Here is a 19,453-nt window from a genome sequence, read left to right on the forward strand (position 1 = left end):
GATGGTTCAGGAGATAACCACCACCACAAAGCCTGAAGTATCGACTGTGGCTATTCAAATAAAATTTCCTCAATGGCACATTCAAATGAGACGAAGGAGACGTTTGAGTTGGAACACATTGAACACATCAATATGATGTCTATAGATGAGGCATTTGTACAATAGGTCGTTTTTATTGTAAAAAATGAAAAAATATTGTCCACAAACACAATATTCAACTCAACTCACCCTGTATTCTGTCTAAACAGTTGAGACTTCTGTCCATTAATACTGTCTATTGCAATGCCTCAAATCATCCACAAACATCATCCATGTAAATTAGAGAACACATTCCTGTGAGTATTGTCCTGATGTGGTCTCTCTTGTTCCATCAGAAGTACCTTCATTCTGTGCTGCCTCACCCTGACTTTTAGTGTGTGTGTTCCTGTTCCTGCAGGGTGTGTGCGACACTACCCATCTCCTCTCCATGGTTCTCCACCTGTCTGCAGGCTGCCTGGCTGATGGCCTGACCCACGAAAGAGGTGAGGGCGGCCAGCCCGATCAGGTACCCGTCCTCCCGATTCCCCTCTGCCCAAGGGACATCATGCCTCAGCTGCACACTGCTGGGCGATGGGGTGGTCTTCCCAAAGTCTATCATCCAGATGCTTGCCTGACTGGTCCGGTCGTGGACAAAGAGGAGCGAGCTGCCAATCACCTGTCAGGTGAACCCAAAACATTACTGTATGACCAGTTCTGAGACTAAATATGTTATTATTAAGTAGAGGGAGGGTCGACATGTTTAAGTGGTAAATATGAACTGACCTCGTGGGCTTTGAAAAATGGGGATTCCTTCAGTGCTTCATCCAGAGCCTGAAGTCTGGAATGGTAGGCCTTCTAAGGGTGAGAAACCAGAAGGGAGAGTGCAGGGTGAAAAGGATTCATATTTGAGCAATATTATTAGAGGTATGTGAAACCTTTATGTTGTACATAATATAGGTGATGTTGATGGCAAATGACTGACCAGGATGTGTAGCTGACTCTTGGTGAAGGAGAGGAGGGCCTCGGTGACCTGAGCTGGGGTGAGCATCTTCTTAAAGTCCCGCTGTACGATGCCATTCTCCATCTAACATGGACACACAGGGACAAACACAGACTGAGGCCTAGATTCAATCAGATCAAGTATTAACAAGCGATAGCCGACACCGGCATTGCTGATGTTTTGGCGGTATCGGCGGTGGAACTGCATCGGAGCTGTTGGAGATGTTAAATCGGTGAGCAGCTGCTCTTGTGATCATTGTCATAAAGCCTAACCCGCCCACTCGCGTTAGAAGTTAAGAATGAGAAAGTGTACGCCAGGGTTCACCAAACGGGTGGTTTTATTTGGCCCACCAAGTTTAATGAGAGAAAAAACAAGTTTGCTGTACATAATAGAGTGTAAAAACACCAGGAAATCAGTGATTTTTAATATAAGACATGTGTTACCAAGTATTCCCACACTTAATAGAGAGACGTGATCGTACAGAAATATAAGCAAGGCTTGAAATTATTATGTTTTAGTCAAACATATCTGTTTGGACTATCTTGTGGTCAATTTGCAGTCTACGTTCCGGCCCGCTGACCATCCGCTCAAGAAAAAATTGTCCCGCAGCTGAAACTAGTTGATGATTCCTGGTGTAGGCTATATAGAAATAATGACGCTCAAATTGAAAATAATTTAACTAAATTATGAGGATTTCTTACATTCTAGTGTTTTAACTTAAACAAGGCTGCATGGGATTTCTCTTAATGCGACTCCATGCAGCCAATGGCAATGCTTTAGGTGTAATGCCGGGAGTTGCTTGTGAATTTGACAGCTCTAAAGTAGTTTCACCTCTGACTCTATACCAATATACAGATGTCGGCTAAAGCGGATCTAATTGAATCAGGCTCTAAAACTCTGGCACTATTGTAGACCACCAACAGTTTACATAACCCCAGTATACATAATTCAGGGAAGTTAGTAGACCCTCCCCTGAGAGACAGAGAGGTCGAGAACAGTCAGGACTTTTGAAACATCAATGATGAAGTCAATAAATGAAGACTTTGGCACAAAATATATATTTTTTGTCTTGATCTTGATTCTGATGTTTATTTCCTTCTGTTATAATTTAGCCAATCAGCGGACAGCAGAGGTTTGGGCGTTGTCTCTCACCATGATGCACTCGATCCTGAAGCCTAATGTGGCAGTTGAGCTGGTGTTATCCCTCCACTGCAGGTAGCGCCACTTCGTCACGCCTCGCTGCTCATGTTCCTCCACTGTGGGAGCCGTCGGATCTACTTTTACCATCTTCTGGTACATATCAGTCCGCAGGGTGGGCTTAGTGTGTGCTTTGGTTAACTCCTCCTCCTGGTATGTCCTAAGAGCAACAGTAGCTTAATTACAGACACACACACACACACACACACACACACACACACACACACACACACACACACACACACACACACACACACACACCAGTGGTGGCTGGTGGCACTTTTAATAGGGAGAACAGGCTCATAGTAATGGCTGTAACAGATTAAATGAAATGCCTGGAATCAAATGCATCAAACACCTGGTTTCCCATCTTTGATTCCATTCCATTCATTCCTTTCCATCCATTATTATGAGCCATCCTCCCCTCACCAGCCTCCTCTGACACACACACACACACACACACAGTACCTCACGCCCATCTTGCAGTCCATGATGACAGGGTTCTTCAGGCCACTCAGTAAGTCCTTCAGGCGAATGTAACTCTCGCCCCCCTTGGTGACCGAGCCATGATACTGCGGTACAAATGGACGCAGGGGGTCGGCCATGAGGGCCTGAAGACACACAGCCTCCACCTCACTGAAACGCTTCAGCACCTCACCCCCCTCACTCAGCTGGAAGTTACCTAGCAACATATAGGCAGGGGCAAGGGGAGGGTGGGTGTAGTCAATATTTAACTTTAACTTCTACATTCACTAACTAACCAATGTATCTGCAGTTTCCTCAATGCTCGCATTGTAACAGAATGAGTGAATGATTTGGAGAGCTGATGATGTGTGAGTAAATGGTGAGTTGTGATACAGTGAGTTATACAGTACATATAAAGTGCTATATTGATGTGTGAGGGTTGTTGAATGGACACATGCCTTGATGTCCTGCTAGCTGGACCCATGAGTTCTGCCGACGTACTGACCACTGCATCACGGTTAGGAAGGTCCTCCAGGAGCGACACTGGAGTAAAGAAAATGTCCATTGTCATATGTGCTTAAAATAGCCTACTTTCTATTTCAATTATCTCTGTCTTTAGCGTCATAATGGGAAATGTGGAATAACTTAAGTCAAAATACTGTAGGCCCACACTAAGGGGAGTGGGAAAGCACTGGTGGAACACCCATCGCCCTCTTCTCCAGTCTCCCCTATCTCCATCAGTAGGACCCATGCAAATCCTATTCAAATTTGCCCGTGTCAAGGCTCAAGGCTCGCTTTCAAACTCATGCAAATCGCAGACAGCAGTTAGACAGAGAGGGGTTGAGAAGGGGATGGAAATTACAGACATTCTGTCATGGAGAATAAAGGCATCAACAGAAACAGCCTACAGTGGATATGAAACCAGTGACTTATTGTTGTTGTCTATTTGAAATATGATCTCCTAAAGTATGGTGTATCTAGTAGACCTACAATCTCTCTCTCTTCATGTTCGGTTCTCAATCTCACCCTCCTCATGGTGCTCCTTTTGCTGGCTGTGTCCTCTCCTTCGCTGAAGACATCATCGCTCTCCGCTGAGGAGCAGTTGAAGGAGGAAGAGGAGGATGAGACAGAGGAGTGCATGTGCATCCTGGAGAAGATGGGATGGGGGGAAGGAGACCAGCTCCCTTCAGAGCTCAGGCTGCTGGCACCCTCCTTCTCGCCATCCTTCTCTCTATCCCTGACACTCTCTCCTTCCATCTTACTATCCCCTGCATGCTCTCCTTCCATCTTTCTGTCCCCTGCACTTTCTACTTCCATCTCTCTATCCCCTGTGCCCTCTCTGTCTATCTCTCTATCCCCTATCCTCTCTGTCTCTTTATCACCTATCTCCTCTGCGCTCTTCCTCTCCTCGCTCCTCTCATTCAGAACACCTCCATCTTGCATCCCCTCTTCCTCTTCCATTTTTCTCATCCTCCTTGACTCGCTCCATCTCTCTCTTCTCTCCATCTTTTCCCATCCCTCTGTCTTTGCTGCTGGCATGCTCCCTCCCAACCTCTCCCTCTTCCTCAGTCTCCATCTCTCCTTCGCACTCCTGTTCATCCTTGAATCGTTTACGCTCTCACTCTCTGACCACTTCTCCTCTTCTACATGTACTTCTCCCCTCTCTTCTCCCCTCTCCCACACTCCACTGTCACATCTTTGAATATCAACCAAAAGGCCTCGAGTCACATGCATGTCAGAGGCTGATTCTGTATCTTCCAGATGCCTTGGTCTCTCTTCTGGTACTCTTTTATAGCCTTGTAGTTCCAGACTGTTAGCGGGTGAGTCCGGCCTTGAGAGAAGTTTGGTTTGTGGTTTCACCGTACCAAATACACTGGGCGGATGTTGGTCGACATCATTCAAGAGTCCAAGAAATCCGTCATCATTGTCATGTTCTCCATTCTCCAACTCTCCTTCTACCATCTCCTTTTCTTTCTCTACATCCTTCATTTCCTTCAGAGCTGGGGGTGTTGTGTTGTCCATCATTCCCAGGTGAAAGGGTGATATTCCAGGGGATGTAGTTATCCTGATAAGTCCACTCCAATGTTAGTAGGCCTAATCCTCTTTGTGAGTGAAAGATGAGTCTCCTGAGTAGAGATTATATGTTCCAATATTTAAAAAATCAGATACAGCACAAAACACACAAGCAAATTAAGGTATTTGAAAATATAGTTAAGAATAAAATAGTAATGAAAAAAAGTGTAAATTCTTTCACTAACAAGAGACAAAAATAAGCTATAGCTACAACACATTTTTTTAAACGGGTAAAGGTCTGACAATGAAATGACAAAGTCTATTTAGGTGTTGCAATAAGGATGCTGAAATGCTGATAATAAAAGTTGCTAGCAGTAGCCTACCTTGTGCATCGAACAGCATCCCCTTGATAAATCTATGTAACACTTTATGGACCCTAGGGGTTGATTTAGTCTGTAGAAATGACACCTGTACAGTCGGTGGACTGCAGTAGGTTAGGATAGACTCTAGCTCTGTCTCCCTGCGTTATCCCTGATGTGGCAGTATTTTGCATGCTGTGACGCAATAAAGTTTCCAAACATTCTGAGTGAGTGAGCGTGACTGGCAGCATGGCATTGAACTGCAGGTTGACAGGAGTCTCTCTTGTTTGTGTGTTATCTAGGAAATACATCTGCGTCATCTGCATCAGTGTCACATGAATAGGCCATAGGGTACTCTGTCAGAGGAGGCTGGTGGGAGGAGCTATAGGAGAACGGGCTCATTGTAATAGCTGGAATGGAATTATTGTAACGGTATCAAACATATGGAAAAAAATATTTTGGACTTTGTTCCATTCTGGCCATTACAATGAGCCCGTCCTCCCATAGCTCCTCCCACTAGCCTCCTCTGTACTCGGTCAAGTATCCAAATAGAGCCCCACAGTGGAGGTGTCATAATACCCATAAAACCTAGCGGTCAAACAGGGAAATGGTTCCAATCATGTTTAGAATTACTTAAAATAAGGGCTGTGTTTTGTGTAGGCTTACCCTGGCGTGACGTTTTGATAACCATGTAAAACTCTCTAGGAGAATGTGACTTTTATTAATAAATTTGGCTCTATTTACTCTCATATTCGAAAATGTTAATTAGCATCAAAGTAGACATCATGCAAGACTACAAATCCCTGCAAGCTCCTGCATGAAACTCTAGCTGAAACTTTTACTAAGCAGGTATTGTGTAAATTTAAAACATTCACAATACAGTTCACAGAATTGTCAATTTAAAGCAATTTTTCCAATTTATTCATTACTACATTTAGTTAACATTAGATAGTTAATCCAGAGATTCTTACCTTTGCCTCGATTTGGCAGTCTCATCCAGATCACCAATGGTATTTGTAGGTCTTTATGATAATCAAATTAGCAGCTAATTAGCGTTTCATTTTTTTTTTTACAGGTAAATACAGGAAAATATATTCATGAAAGTCACCATGTCCTAGAGAAATGTACATGGTTATGAAAATGTCACGCCAGGGCAAGCCTACATGAAACAGCCCTTATTTTAAGTGTTTCTGTAATCCCCTATGGGAAAAGGTATTGTGGAAAAAATGATTGGAACCGTTTCGCTGTTTGACATCTTCAGTGAGGGAAAAAAGTATTTGATCCCCTGCTGATTTTGTACGTTTGTCCACTGACAAAGAAATTATCAATCTATCATTTTAATGGTAGGTTTATTTGAACAGTGAGAGACCGAATAACAACAAAAAAATCCAGAAAAACGCATGTCAAAAATTGTATAAATTGATTTGCATTTTAATGAGGGAAATAAGTATTTGACCCCCGAACAATCAGAAAGATTTCTGGCTCCCAGGTGTCTTTTATACAGGTAACGAGCTGAGATTAGGAGCACACTCTTAAAGGGAGTGCTCCTAATCTCAGTTTGTTACCTGTATAAAAGACACCTGTCCACAGAAGCAATCAATCAATCAGATTCCAAACTCTCCACCATGGCCAAGACCAAAGAGCTCTCCAAGGATGTCAGGGACAAGATTGTAGACCTACACAAGGCTGGAATGGGCTACAAGACCATCGCCAAGCAGCTTGATGAGAAGGTGACAACAGTTGGTGCGATTATTCGCAAATGGAAGAAACACAAAAGAACTGTCAATCTCCCTCGGCCAGGGGCTCCATGCAAGATCTCACCTCGTGGAGTTGCAATGATCATGAGAACGGTGAGGAATCAGCACAGAACTACACGGGAGGATCTTGTCAACGATCTCAAGGCAGCAGGGACCATAGTCACCAAGAAAACAATTGGTAACACACTACGCCGTGAAGGACTGAAATCCTGCAGCGCCCGCAAGGTCCCCCTGCTCAAGAAAGCACATATACATGCCCGTCTGAAGTTTGCCAATGAACATCTGAATGATTCAGAGGACAACTGGGTGAAAGTGTTGTGGTCAGATGAGACCAAAATGGAGCTCTTTGGCATCAACTCAACTCGCCGTGTTTGGAGGAGGAATGCTACCCCAAGAACACCATCTCCACCGTCAAACATGGAGGTGGAAACATTATGCTTTGGGGGTGTTTTTCTGCTAAGGACAACTTCACCGCATCAAAGGGACAATGGACGGGGCCATGTACCGTCAAATCTTGGGTGAGAACCTCCTTCCCTCAGCCAGGGCATTGAAAATGGGTCGTGGTTGGGTATTCCAGCATGACAATGACCCAAAACACACGGCCAAGGCAACAAAGGAGTGGCTCAAGAAGAAGCACATTACGGTCCTGGAGTGGCCTAGCCAGTCTCCAGACCTTAATCCCATAGAAAATCTGTGGAGGGAGCTGAAGGTTCGAGTTGCCAAACGTCAGCCTCGAAACCTTAATGACTTGGAAAAGATCTGCAAAGAGGAGTGGGACAAAATCCCTCCTGAGATGTGTGCAAACCTGGTGGCCAACTACAAGAAACATCTGACCTCTGTGATTGCCAACAAGGGTTTTGCCACCAAGTACTAAGTCATGTTTTGCAGAGGGGTCAAATACTTATTTCCCTCATTAAAATGCAAATCAATTTCTAACATTTTTGACATGCATTTTCTGGATTTTTTTGTTGTTATTCTGTCTCTCACTGTTCAAATAAACCTACCATTAAAATGATAGACTGATCATTTCTTTGTCAGTGGGCAAACATACAAAATCAACAGGGGATCAAATACTTTTTTCCCTCACTGTAGGTTTTATGGGTATTACGACACATACTGTGGTACTCTATACAGAATGTTTTACTAACAGGCCTAACTACTATATGATATAAAAAAAAAAATCTTAGGTGACTTGATTAATGTCATAAATAAATATAAAATACACTGCATTTTTTTGGACAGATTGTGCTGTGAACATGTTTTTGAGTGACATAGACAGAATGTGAAATGTAGGGCGTAAATGCATAAATGCTATACAAACACCAGTAAAATAATTTATAATATTTGTTAAATGAAAATTATGAGGGGAACATGGGAGACATGAATGTTTGTCACTAGCTAGGTTTAGATCGCATTGGCGACAGATTTTCATGCCAATATTCTAAAATCCGCATAAAAATAATATGTGCATTTTCCCACCATTTATAAGTTTCCATTAAATTGACTTCATTGTTGCAGGTAAAAGGCTGTGCGTGATGACATGTTGCACATAAAGATACATTTTTGCGGTTAAATTCCCATGTTCCGATTAGAAAATACAAGTTTAAATGGGTTTCCGTCGCATTTTCAACTCTACTGATGGTTTTATCAAAAAATAATTTTGCGTTATATAGGGTATTGGCACATGCGCTCGAGCCAACATAACTATCTGCTCGCTGTTGGTTAGCGCACGTATAGCCTATATGATGAGATCATTATTACGGACAAATTAGCGAGATACTTTTTATTTGTCAAATGGCAGCCAAACATTCATTATCATGTCACCAGAATAAGACCCTCAATATTTATTGGAAAGCAGCATCAAGCTCATTTACTTGCACTTTCACCTATAGCCTATAGCCTGTAGCCTATAGTAAACTTCATGCCATCGTGTGACTCCCAAGTTTACTTCTATATGATGGTTATTATATCAATATATGTGCATTAAAAGCGTTTCCACCTACATTTCTCGCATAATTAATTTTACTGACACAAAAAGAGCCCACCTTGTCTAGCGTATTTTGTTTTGCCAACATTTGAAAAGTTTACAGATAAAGTTATGTTTCTGTATCGACATTTACGATACTTTACTTCAATAAAAAAGTTGGATAGAATTCTGGTTACTAATCACGTTTCCATCCAACGTTTTTATGCAAGCAAAGGCATGCCTTATTAAAAAAAAATGACAGCTGTGAAGTTTAGGTACACTTTTATGAATGCCAACGGATCATTTGTTCGTTCGACATGGGATATTTTTGTTTCGGTAAAAATAACTATGTGAGAAATTGCAGTGTAAACGCCTTTATGCGTAAATATTGATATTATAACTATCATATCGAAGTAAACTTGGGAGTCAGTAATACCTATCATATCGAAGTAAACTTGGGAGTCAGTAATACCGATCATATCGAAGTAAACTTGGAGCCAAGCGATGATATGGTGTGTGGTCCTCCCACTACCACTCGGGAAGCCATGCAGTTTATTAGGCTACAGATGAAGTAAATTATGAAATTCATAAGGTGGTGAAAGCGCACTGTGATGAGGTTGATGCTAATTTCGATAAATATCGAGGGGTCTTATTCTGGTCACATGATGATCGATGCTTGTCTGCCGTTTGACAAAAAAATGATATACTCGCTCTTATCCATAATAATCTCATGTAAACTAGTCTAGCTGCACAGCCTGGTCGTCACTAGTTACCACATTTACAAAGTCGTAAACCCCGCCCATTTCTACAATTTATCATAAAATGTGATTTTAAACCTAACCACACTGCTAACCTTATGCCAACCCCTAACCTTAAATTAAGACCAAACAGCAAATATTTGTTTTCATTAATTTTTACAATAAAGCCAATTTTGACTTAGTGGCTGTGGTAACAAGTGGTAACCGCACAGCCTACCCGCACTTTATATGCGAGCTATTGGCTGGAGCGCGTGTGAAGAGACCAGAGTAGACACATTTGCTATTTAACGCAACAGGTTTTTGTGACAAAACTATCTGTTCGGTAGACTTACATGAAAACTTAAGCGAGAAAGTACATTTTGTGTGCCCTACATCATCAAGCAACAAGTAAGTTTGTTGGAAACCACTGGTGAAAAAATGTTAATATTTTTTTAATATGGATTTTAGAATATTCACATGAAAATTTGTTGCCAATTGGATGGAAAACTATCTGGTAACATGCAAACATATTAAAATGAGGAAGGCACTTTGTGTTGTCATCCACCCTGAATGTTTCATAATACTGAGGTCATCTGATATAACCCTTACTCCATTTGTGCAATACTGTAGGCTACAGTAAAATGGTAATCTTAGGTGGAGGCCTATGGTCAAATATTTCAACATTGTCTGGTTTTTGCTTGAATCATCACACAACTTTAAATAAACTAAATAAAAGAGGACACAAAAAGTAATATATTCACAGAGCTTTAAACATATAAGGTTTTTAAACTTAACAAATCTTCATATTGTTTTACAGTAACAAAGCACAAGAGGGCCCCTCTAAAGATAATACTTTGGCCCCCAACTATTGGTCATTAAGCCACTGTGCATCCATTGGAGCTCTCCATCAGGATATCACACAGGTTGAGGTTCCAGTCAGTGTGCTAGGGATGCTGTCTGGCTGCTTTGCCGTCTCAGATGACCCTTCCAACTCTGGGTCAACAGACATGACCATATTCTCCACCTCTTCCTCAGCAATGATCTCTTCTTCGTCTATCTCACTCTGAAACCTTCCATGTCTGATGTCCATCCCCCCCCCACCTGCTTTGAGAATGGACTCTTCCTTCTGGTTCAGATGGGTTGCTGTAATCTGATGTGCCTCCAGTAGTGCATCCGATGAAGAATTCTCAATTCCTGAGTGAAAAGCACACCCAAACATAACATCACGCTATAGGAAACAAACACATGATACATCTCACACAGGTGTGTGTACAAGTGTGTACTGTCACGTCCTGACCAGTATAAGGGTTATTTGTTATTGTAGTTTGGTCAGGACGTGGCAGAGGGTATTTGTTTTATGTGGTTCGGGGTGGTGTTTTTGTAGAAGGGTATTTGATTTATGTATTCCGGTGTTTTTGGGCACTGTTCCTTGTTAATGTATTTCTATGTTTAGTCTAGTTAGTTGTATTTCTATGTTTAGGTTAATGAGGGGTTGGACTCTCAATTGGAGGCAGGTGCTTTCTCGTTGCCTCTGATTGAGAGTCCTATATATGGGTATGTGTTTGGTGTAGTGTTTGTGGGAGATTGTTTCTTGTTTTGCCTGTGTGAGCATTACAAGACTGTTTTGTTGTTCGTGCGTTCTTCGTTTTCGTTTGTTTTTTGGTGTTCTCTTTATTTCAAAGAAATATCAAGATGAGCATCCACATTCCTGCTGCGTTTTGGTCCTCCATTCCAGACGACAACCGTGACATGTACTTACCTGTAGTGTCATCCTGGTTATCTTGTAGGAGTTCAGTGTCCTCGCTCTCGTCCATCCCGGCTAGCCTCTGATGAAGATGAATCCTATCTCTCACCTCATACACACACGCCCAGACACATACATGAACACATGCAGAATATACTAGAACGTACAGTGACTACTGTCTCTGAAGAAATGTTTTGGACAGGTACGAGAACAGTATACACAGGTTATGAAAAGATTCACTACACTGTCTCACTATGTGAATCATACCATGTTCTCCTGTTCTTGGGGCCATTCCATTCTCACCTTTTGGGGGTTGATAAATCGGCCCCAGATGAGCCTCAGGTAGCTGAAGAGGAGGAGGACACTGAGGAAGGACAAGTTACTGGCCACACCCATTACTGCTGACAGTGTCGGGAAGTTGTACAGGAAGTACCTGATGAGGGGAGAGAGGAGCAGTGGTGTAAAGTACTTCAGTAAAAATACTTTAACATACTTATTAAGTAGATTTTTGGGGTATCTATATTTTTGACAACTTTTACTTTTTCTTCACTAAATTCCTAAAGAAAATAATGTACTTTTTACATTAATTGGAAATGTATACTTTTACTTTTGATACTTACACTACCGGTCAAAAGTTTTAGAACACCTACTCATTCAAGGGTACTTCTTTATTTGTACTATTTTCTACATTGTAGAACAATAGCGAAGACATCACAACTATGAAATAACACATATGGAATCACGTAGTAACCAAAAAAGTGTTAAACAAATCAAAATATATTTTATATTTGAGATTCTTCAAATAGCTACCCTTTGCCTTGATGACAGCTTTGCACACGCTTGACATTCTCTCAACCAGAAAATTGTAAAAAAAAAAAAAAAAAAACCTTGAATGAATAGGTGTACTATAACTTTTGACTGGTAGTGTAAGTATATTTAAAACCAAATACCCAAGTAGTATTTTACTGGGTGATTTTCACCTCTACTTCAGTCATTTTCTATTAAGGTTTCTTTACTTTTACTCAAGTATGACATTGGGTACTTTTTTCACCACTGGAGAGGAGGTGGGTGGGGGGGATTAGTTCATACTTTCATGTAAATGTGTTACTTTTTAAGTAAATCCAAATGTTTCATACTTGTTAAAGATTTAATATGAGGTAAAGTGAACCTTATGCCAGTGAAGTGAGCGTGAATGTAGAGATTTGCTGAGTAGATCTGCACCCTTTGAGACTGGATTTCAATGATGGCTCCTATAGAGGGGGCATACTACAGAGAGAAAGGGATTAGCCCTGTACACACACACACACACACACACACACACACACACACACACACACACACACACACACACACACACACACACACACACACACACACACACACACACACACAAACTGGCCAGCCAGAGACTCACAGAATCCTCTCTGTATTCGGAGAAGAGCTCCACCTCTACCAGCTGTTTCTGGTCAGCCGTTCCAGACAGGAAGAACGGGATGAGAAACAGTGTTCCCAGAGTCTGAAGCAGGCCGGAGCGATACCGCAGCATTGTCTAATAGGAACAGGACATGGAGCAGGACACCCTATAGCCAATGTATACAGTTACTAATGCATATTTTACTTTATTGTCCATTGCCACATTCCTCTGACATACTGTACCTCTGTCATAAAGCTTATTACACTGTAAAAAAACACTACATAAGAGGTATCATACGCAGTTCTATAGTTATGTTTAACTATATAAGAGATGTCATAAGCAGTCATAGTATGCGGTATGACAGCTGCGTGGGAGGTCAGTGTGCGGCAGCGGCGTACTCACAAAGCGAGAGCTGGAGCTGAGCTGCCTTACCTGAGACAGCGAGGCAGACCAACATGGTGGTCAATTTACCAATACAGGACAATCAGAATATTTAAATGTGCAGCTGATTTGTTCAGATTCAGAAGATATTGATTGTTCCCATTGCTGGGCAATTTGGTTGCAGCGATATACAAAAATCGATCATACACTTAAAATACACCACACCAATACAGATCAAAACAGATTAATGTTAAAAAGTGCAAAGCAGGGTTGTTTAATATTTAACTATGAGATGCACATTAACAAATCCAACACAATACTTGATATTGCCAACACTGGTCAACTCACAGATCGTGCTGAAGAGGTCACAGTCTGCCCCTGTCTGGAGTAACAGAACATCTTGACCATGAACATTCCTAACTCCTGATTGGCTGGCGACTCGGGCATCTCCAGCTCCAGAGAGATCCGATAGGGCTGGCCGTATGTCATCACCTTCAGAGGGAGGGTTCAAATGAGTTCAAACATCATAGTGAAAACCTCCCAATTAATTCTGTGAATTTGGAAAACGTTTCTAATCGTTACATAGGCTAATAAAGGTGGATGGATAAACAGTGTATATAAGGATCACCTGGTTCTTGCCATTCCTCAGGAGAGAGACGTTGGCGGTGGGGAAGGAGCAGAGAAGAGAAGCTGAGGAGTCACAGTCTGTCCTGCAAAAGGAAAGGGAGTTAAAAACGTAATGAATTCCAATTATTGCAAAAGTATGTATGTACTTTAGGTATGGGAGGAAGAGAGAGAGAGACGGAGAGAGAGGACCTGCACCGAGAGAACCCATGCCAAGAGAACCTACATCTAGACCACAGCATCACCAGCCACACCCCAACCAGCTAAGATCACCACAAGCAAACCCTGACCTCACCCTATATAGGCCCTCCCATATCAGACCTATGCCCCTTCTGCCCCCCTATGCCCCCCACCCCTAAGGCAAGGACCTCAACATGACAGCAGGACATATGCCCAGGCCGTGAGTAGAGCAACAGGCCCAACCACACAAAAAAACACTAGACACTATGGAACACAAAGCTCTTACTATCTCATCCTGGAATATACAAGGTCTGAGGTCATCTGCCTTTGGCCTAAAGAGCAGAAACACAGACTTCAAAGAAATTGGAAATACAGACATTGTTATCCTACAAGAAACATGGTGTAGAGGAGACGGGCCCACTGGTTGCTCTCTAGCTTACAGAGAGCTGGTAGTCCCATCCATCAAACTACCAGTTGTGAAACAGGGAAGAGACTCAGGGGGTATGTTCATTTGTTATAGAGCCGACCTAACCCACTATTAAATTAGTCAAAACAGGAACATTTTACATCTGTTTAGAAATTAATAAGGAAATTATGTCAACAGAGAAAAATGTCCTCATGTATGCTACCTATATCCCCCCAATAGAATCCCCATACCTTAAAGATGACAGATTCTCCATCCTAGAGGGGGAGATAAACAATTTCCAGGCCCAGGGACATGTACTAGTCTGTGGCGATCTAAATGTCAGAACTGGACAAGAACCTGACACCCTTAGCACACAGGCGGACAAACACCTACCTGGAGGTGACAGCATTCCCTCCTCCATATGCCCCCCTAGACACAACTACGACAACATTACCAACAAAAATGGGTCACAACTCCTGCAGCTCTGTCGGATGCTGGGTATGTACATAGTCAATGGTCGGCTTCAAGGGGACTCCTTTGGTAGGTACACCTATAGCTCATCCCTTGGCAGTAGTACTGTAGACTTTATCACTGACCTCAAACCAGAGTCTCTTAGAGCGTTCACAGTCTGTCCATTGACATCCATATCAGATCACAGCAAAATCACACTACTTGAACAGAGCTATGCTCAATCGTGAGGCATCAAAGCCAAAGGAACTGAATAATATTTAGAAATGCTATAGCTGGAAGGAAAGTAGTGTGGAAATCTAACAAAAAAACTATTAGGCAACAACAAATTCAAATCCCTTCTAGAGAATTTACTGGACAAAATGTTTGTAAACTAGAAGTAGAAAACCTAAACAGTATATTTGACCTCTCAGCTTCCCTATCAAATCTAAAAATGTAAACCTAAGAAAATGAACAACAATGACAAATGGTTTGATGAAGAATGCAAAAGCCTATGAAAGAAATTGAGAAACCTGTCCAACCAAAAACATAGAGACCCAGAAAACCTGATACTACGCTTTCTCTATGGTGAATCACTAAAACAATACAGAAATACACTACGGAAAAAGAAGGAACAGCACGTCAGAAATCATCTCAACTTTATTGAAGAATCCATAGTGTCACGTTTACTCCCGTTCCCCCTCGCTCGACGTTGCCAGTTTACTCACTATTACGCAAACCTGCCACCATTGTTACGCGCACCTGCGCCTCATGACACACACCTGGACTCCATCACCTTCCTGATTACCTCCCCTATATCTGACACTCCCCTTGGTTTTTTCCTCAGGCGTTATTGACTCTGTTTCTGTTTATATGGTTCATGTCTGTACGCTACTCTTGTTTTGTTCCATCTTCATTTAGTTATTAAATTCACTCCCTGTTCTTGCTTTCCGATTATTAGCGTACACGTTACACATAGAATCGAACCACTTCGGGGAAAATTGGAAAACTCTAAACAAACAACGACACGAAGAGTTATCTATCCAAAACGGAGATTCATGGATAAACCACTTATCCAATTTGTTTGTCTCTATAACAACAAACAGCAAAAACATAGACATGATCAAATACAAATCTTAGAATCAACTATTAAAGAATACTAGAACCCACTGGATTCTCCAATTACAGTGAATGAACTACAGGACAAAATACAAACCCTCCAACCCAAAAAGGCCTGTGGTGTTGATGGTATCCTAAATTAAATGATAAAATATACAGACTACAAATTCCAATTGGCTATACTTAAACTCTTTAACATCATTCTCAGCTCTGGCATCTTCTCCAATATTTGGAACCAAGGACTGATCACCCCAATCCACAAAAGTGGAGACAAATTTGACCCCAATAAGTACTGTGGGATATGCGTCAACAGCAACCTTGGGAAAATCCTCTGCATTATCATTAACAGCAGAATCGTACATTTCCTTTGTGAAAATAATGTACTGGGCAAATGTCAAATTGGCTTTTTACCAAATTACCATACGACAGACCACGTATTCACTCTGCCACACCCTAATTAACAAACAAACAAACATTCCAAAACAAAAGCAAAGTCTTTGTTTTGCATTAATTTAATTAATTTCAAAAAAAGCTTTCGACTCAATTTGGCATGAGGGCCTGATATACAAACTGATGGAAAGTGGTGTTGTGGAAAAACATACAACATTATAAAATCCATGTAGACAAACAACGTGTGCAGTTAAAATTGGCAAAAAACACACACATTTCTTTCCACAGAGCCAGGGGGTGAGACAGGGATGCAACTTAAGCCCAACCCTCTTCAACATATATATCAACATATTGGCTAGGGCACTAGAACAGTCTGCAGCACCCGGTCTCACCCTACTAGAATCTGAAGTCAAATGTCTACTGTTTGCTGATGATCTGGTGCTTCTGTCCCCAACCAAGGAGGGCCTACAGCAGCACCTAGATCTTCTGCACAGATTCTGTCAGACCTGGGCCTTGACAGTAAATCTTGGTAAGACAAAAATAATGGTGTTCCAAAAAAGGTCCAATTGCCAGGACCACGAATACAAATTCCATCTAGACACCGTTGCCATAGAGCACACAAAAAACTATACATACCTCAGCCTAAACATTTAACAGGTCATTTCCACAAAGCTGTGAACGGTCTGAGAGACAAGGCAAGAAGGGCCTTCTATGCCATCAAATGGAACATAAAATTCGACATACCAATTAGGATCTGGCTAAAAATACTTGAATCAGTTATAGAACCCATTGCCCTTTATGGTGTGGGGTCCGGGGTCCGCTCACCAACCAATAATTCACAAAATGGGATAAACACCAATTTGAGACTCTGCATGCAGAATTCTGAAAAAATATCCTCTGTGTACAACGTAAAACACCAAATAATGCATGCAGAGACCCGTTAATTCTACAACCACATAAAAGAAAGCGATTCCCAAACCTTTCATAACAAAGCCATCACCTACAGAGAGATGAACCTGGAGAAGAGTCCCCTAAGCAAGCTGGTCCTGGGGATCTGCTCACAAACACAAACAGACCCCACAGAGCTCAGGACAGCAACACAGTTAGACCCAGCCAAATCATGAGAAAACAAAAAGATAATTACTTGACACATTGGAAAGAATTTACAAAAAAACAGAGCAAACTCTAATGCTATTTGGCCCAAAACAGAGAGTACACAGTGGCAGAATACCTGTCCACTGTGGCTGACCCAAAAATAAGGAAATCTTTGACTATGTACACTTCCTGCACTTCCTAACCTTCTGCCAAATGTATGACCATATTTCCCTCAGATTACACAGCCCCACAAAGAATTTGAAAACAAGTCCAATGTTGATAAACTCCCATGTCTATTGGGTGAAATACCACAGTGTGCAATCACAGCAGAGAGAGAGAGGGAGAGAGAGCGAAAGAGAGAGACAGAGAGAGATAGACAGTGTGTGTGTGAGAGAGAGAGAGAGCAAAGAGAGAGAGAGAGAGAGAGAGAGAGAGAGAGAGAGATAGACAGCGTGTGTCTGTATGTGTGTAAAACACACCTGTAGTAGTAGTGAACAGGTGTGCTGTAGGTGGCTAGGGGCATGTAGGAGTAGTAGAAGCTCCCGTAGAGGAAGATGGCGGTCCATAGTAACAGTCCCAGAGCACACAGTAACAACGCTCCCTGTAACACCCTCTGACGCGCCTGCAGTGTTACCATGGTAACAGTGTCCCAGAGCCAGAGCAGCGCCGGTCCAACTGGATCACCTGACTCATGATGACCTCCGGTGCCCATAGGTTCAGTTCCTGTGTCCATCTCTGGAGTGTGGATGATCTATTCTGATGCTTGATAGAATTTCTCTGGTCAAGCTATCCGGTCAGGTTCGCATAAAAAAAATATATATTTGATTAAAAACATAAACGGGATAGGTGCAGTGAAATGTGTTGTTTTACAGGGTCAGTCATAGTAGTACAACACCACTGCAGCATATTAGGGTTATGTGTCTTGCTCAAGGGCTCATCAACAGATTTTTCACCTTGTCGGCTCGGGGATTCAAACCAGCAACCTTTCAGTTTCTGGCCCAATGCTCTAACTTCTAGCGTTTGATCTATTATATGAACAGAGCGAAAGGCAGACCTATATCTGAGGGCTAATGACAAGAGACTATTGAGACCTGTGTGCCACAGGACAGAGTGTTGAAGGCACAGACAGTGATCGCAGTGATGATTTTGAGTGGTATGAAACCACTGGGTCTAATTTCACAAGTCACAAGTGTAACCAAACTACATCAGATGACGAGATGAGATGAGTGAAGTTTGTCAAGATAGAAAGGGTAGCGATTGAAGAATACAGAATATTCCTAAAAAACTGATTTATAAAGGAACTAATTCAACAGTGGACACTCAATTTACCTAAATATACCAACAGTAACAATTAATACACGTTGAATATTGTCCTTCAATGATAAAACTGTGGGAAAAGATATAGTCCTATATTAATAAACTCTCTGTTACTGACACAGAGAGCACACTGCCAAAGTATTAAAACTCACCTCCAAATGTCTCAATGACCTCGGATATTGGTGCAGAGATAAAATAAAATGGTGTTATTGTTTCAATAACTTATTTGATAACGAGCAGTAAAAGTTGTCCCCCTTCTCCCAACTTCTTCTCTAAGAGCGTGTATTGCAGCACAGATAAAACGATATAAAAACACGGTCTCAGTGCCTTTATAGACAAGCTCTCCAATAGGCTACTGAAATAGAAAAAAAGCACCGGATTGGTCGCGTCTCTCACGTAGGGTTACAGTTTAAAACTACTGTAGAACGTTTAAATGAAACTTAAAATGCATATTTAAACAATAACCGAACAAAGAAGACAGGGAGTTATTTTGCAAACAGAAAATTCAACTGATATCAGTATCACCCATACCAGCACAAGTCATTTCTCCTATATCTGCATAAGGAATTGCTCTTCACAGACTTCAGCTGTGTTGTTGAGTAATATTTTGGATGTTGAAATATCCCAATATTTGGTACCAAGTCGGATCCAGTTTCTTCACAATAGGATATTAAACAATTTCCTGTCTCTGGGTTTGGATATGAATTCAAATATAATAATAATATTTTATATATATATATATATATATATATATATATATGTGTTATTATTATGCATATTTTCTCTATTAGATTGCAGTGAAGTGCATGCATTACTTAGCCTAT

At 41.6% G+C, this 19,453-nt stretch overlaps 2 protein-coding genes across 5 annotated transcripts; both read right to left on the bottom strand.

Annotated features, from left to right (window-relative positions):
• Positions 1 to 164: 164 nt before the first annotated feature.
• LOC106604393 (inositol-trisphosphate 3-kinase B) lies at positions 165 to 5,384 on the bottom strand. Of its 2 annotated transcripts, XM_045717960.1 has the most exons (7): positions 5,077 to 5,363; positions 3,707 to 4,806; positions 2,684 to 3,223; positions 2,171 to 2,375; positions 1,001 to 1,102; positions 802 to 873; positions 165 to 694 (listed from the first exon to the last, which is right to left on the bottom strand). In XM_045717960.1, exons 3-7 carry the CDS (start codon positions 2,905 to 2,907, stop codon positions 410 to 412), a joined length of 888 nt encoding a protein of 295 aa, XP_045573916.1. In that variant the 5' UTR covers positions 2,908 to 3,223; positions 3,707 to 4,806; positions 5,077 to 5,363; the 3' UTR covers positions 165 to 409. The 2 variants fall into 2 exon arrangements, with proteins under 2 accessions (XP_045573916.1, XP_014054444.1); XM_014198969.2 differs by lacking the exons at positions 165 to 694; positions 802 to 873; positions 1,001 to 1,102; positions 2,171 to 2,375 and having other exon boundaries at positions 2,923 to 3,223; positions 5,077 to 5,384.
• A 4,559-nt stretch (positions 5,385 to 9,943) lies between these two features.
• On the bottom strand, positions 9,944 to 19,244 carry LOC106604395 (seipin). Of its 3 annotated transcripts, XM_014198971.2 has the most exons (10): positions 18,782 to 19,244; positions 17,792 to 18,098; positions 13,680 to 13,761; positions 13,400 to 13,543; positions 13,073 to 13,102; positions 12,671 to 12,805; positions 12,425 to 12,522; positions 11,560 to 11,689; positions 11,272 to 11,365; positions 9,944 to 10,706 (listed from the first exon to the last, which is right to left on the bottom strand). In XM_014198971.2, the coding sequence occupies exons 2-10, from the start codon at positions 18,043 to 18,045 to the stop codon at positions 10,420 to 10,422; spliced, it is 1,254 nt and encodes a 417-aa protein (XP_014054446.1). In that variant the 5' UTR covers positions 18,046 to 18,098; positions 18,782 to 19,244; the 3' UTR covers positions 9,944 to 10,419. The 3 variants fall into 3 exon arrangements, with proteins under 3 accessions (XP_014054446.1, XP_014054448.1, XP_045573917.1); XM_014198973.2 differs by lacking the exon at positions 13,073 to 13,102 and having other exon boundaries at positions 18,782 to 19,242; XM_045717961.1 differs by lacking the exons at positions 12,671 to 12,805; positions 13,073 to 13,102 and having other exon boundaries at positions 18,782 to 19,242.
• Between the last annotated feature and the right edge of the window lie 209 nt (positions 19,245 to 19,453).

This window comes from Salmo salar, chromosome ssa05 (assembly GCF_905237065.1).
Source record: "Salmo salar chromosome ssa05, Ssal_v3.1, whole genome shotgun sequence".
Classification (NCBI taxonomy): domain Eukaryota; kingdom Metazoa; phylum Chordata; class Actinopteri; order Salmoniformes; family Salmonidae; genus Salmo; species Salmo salar.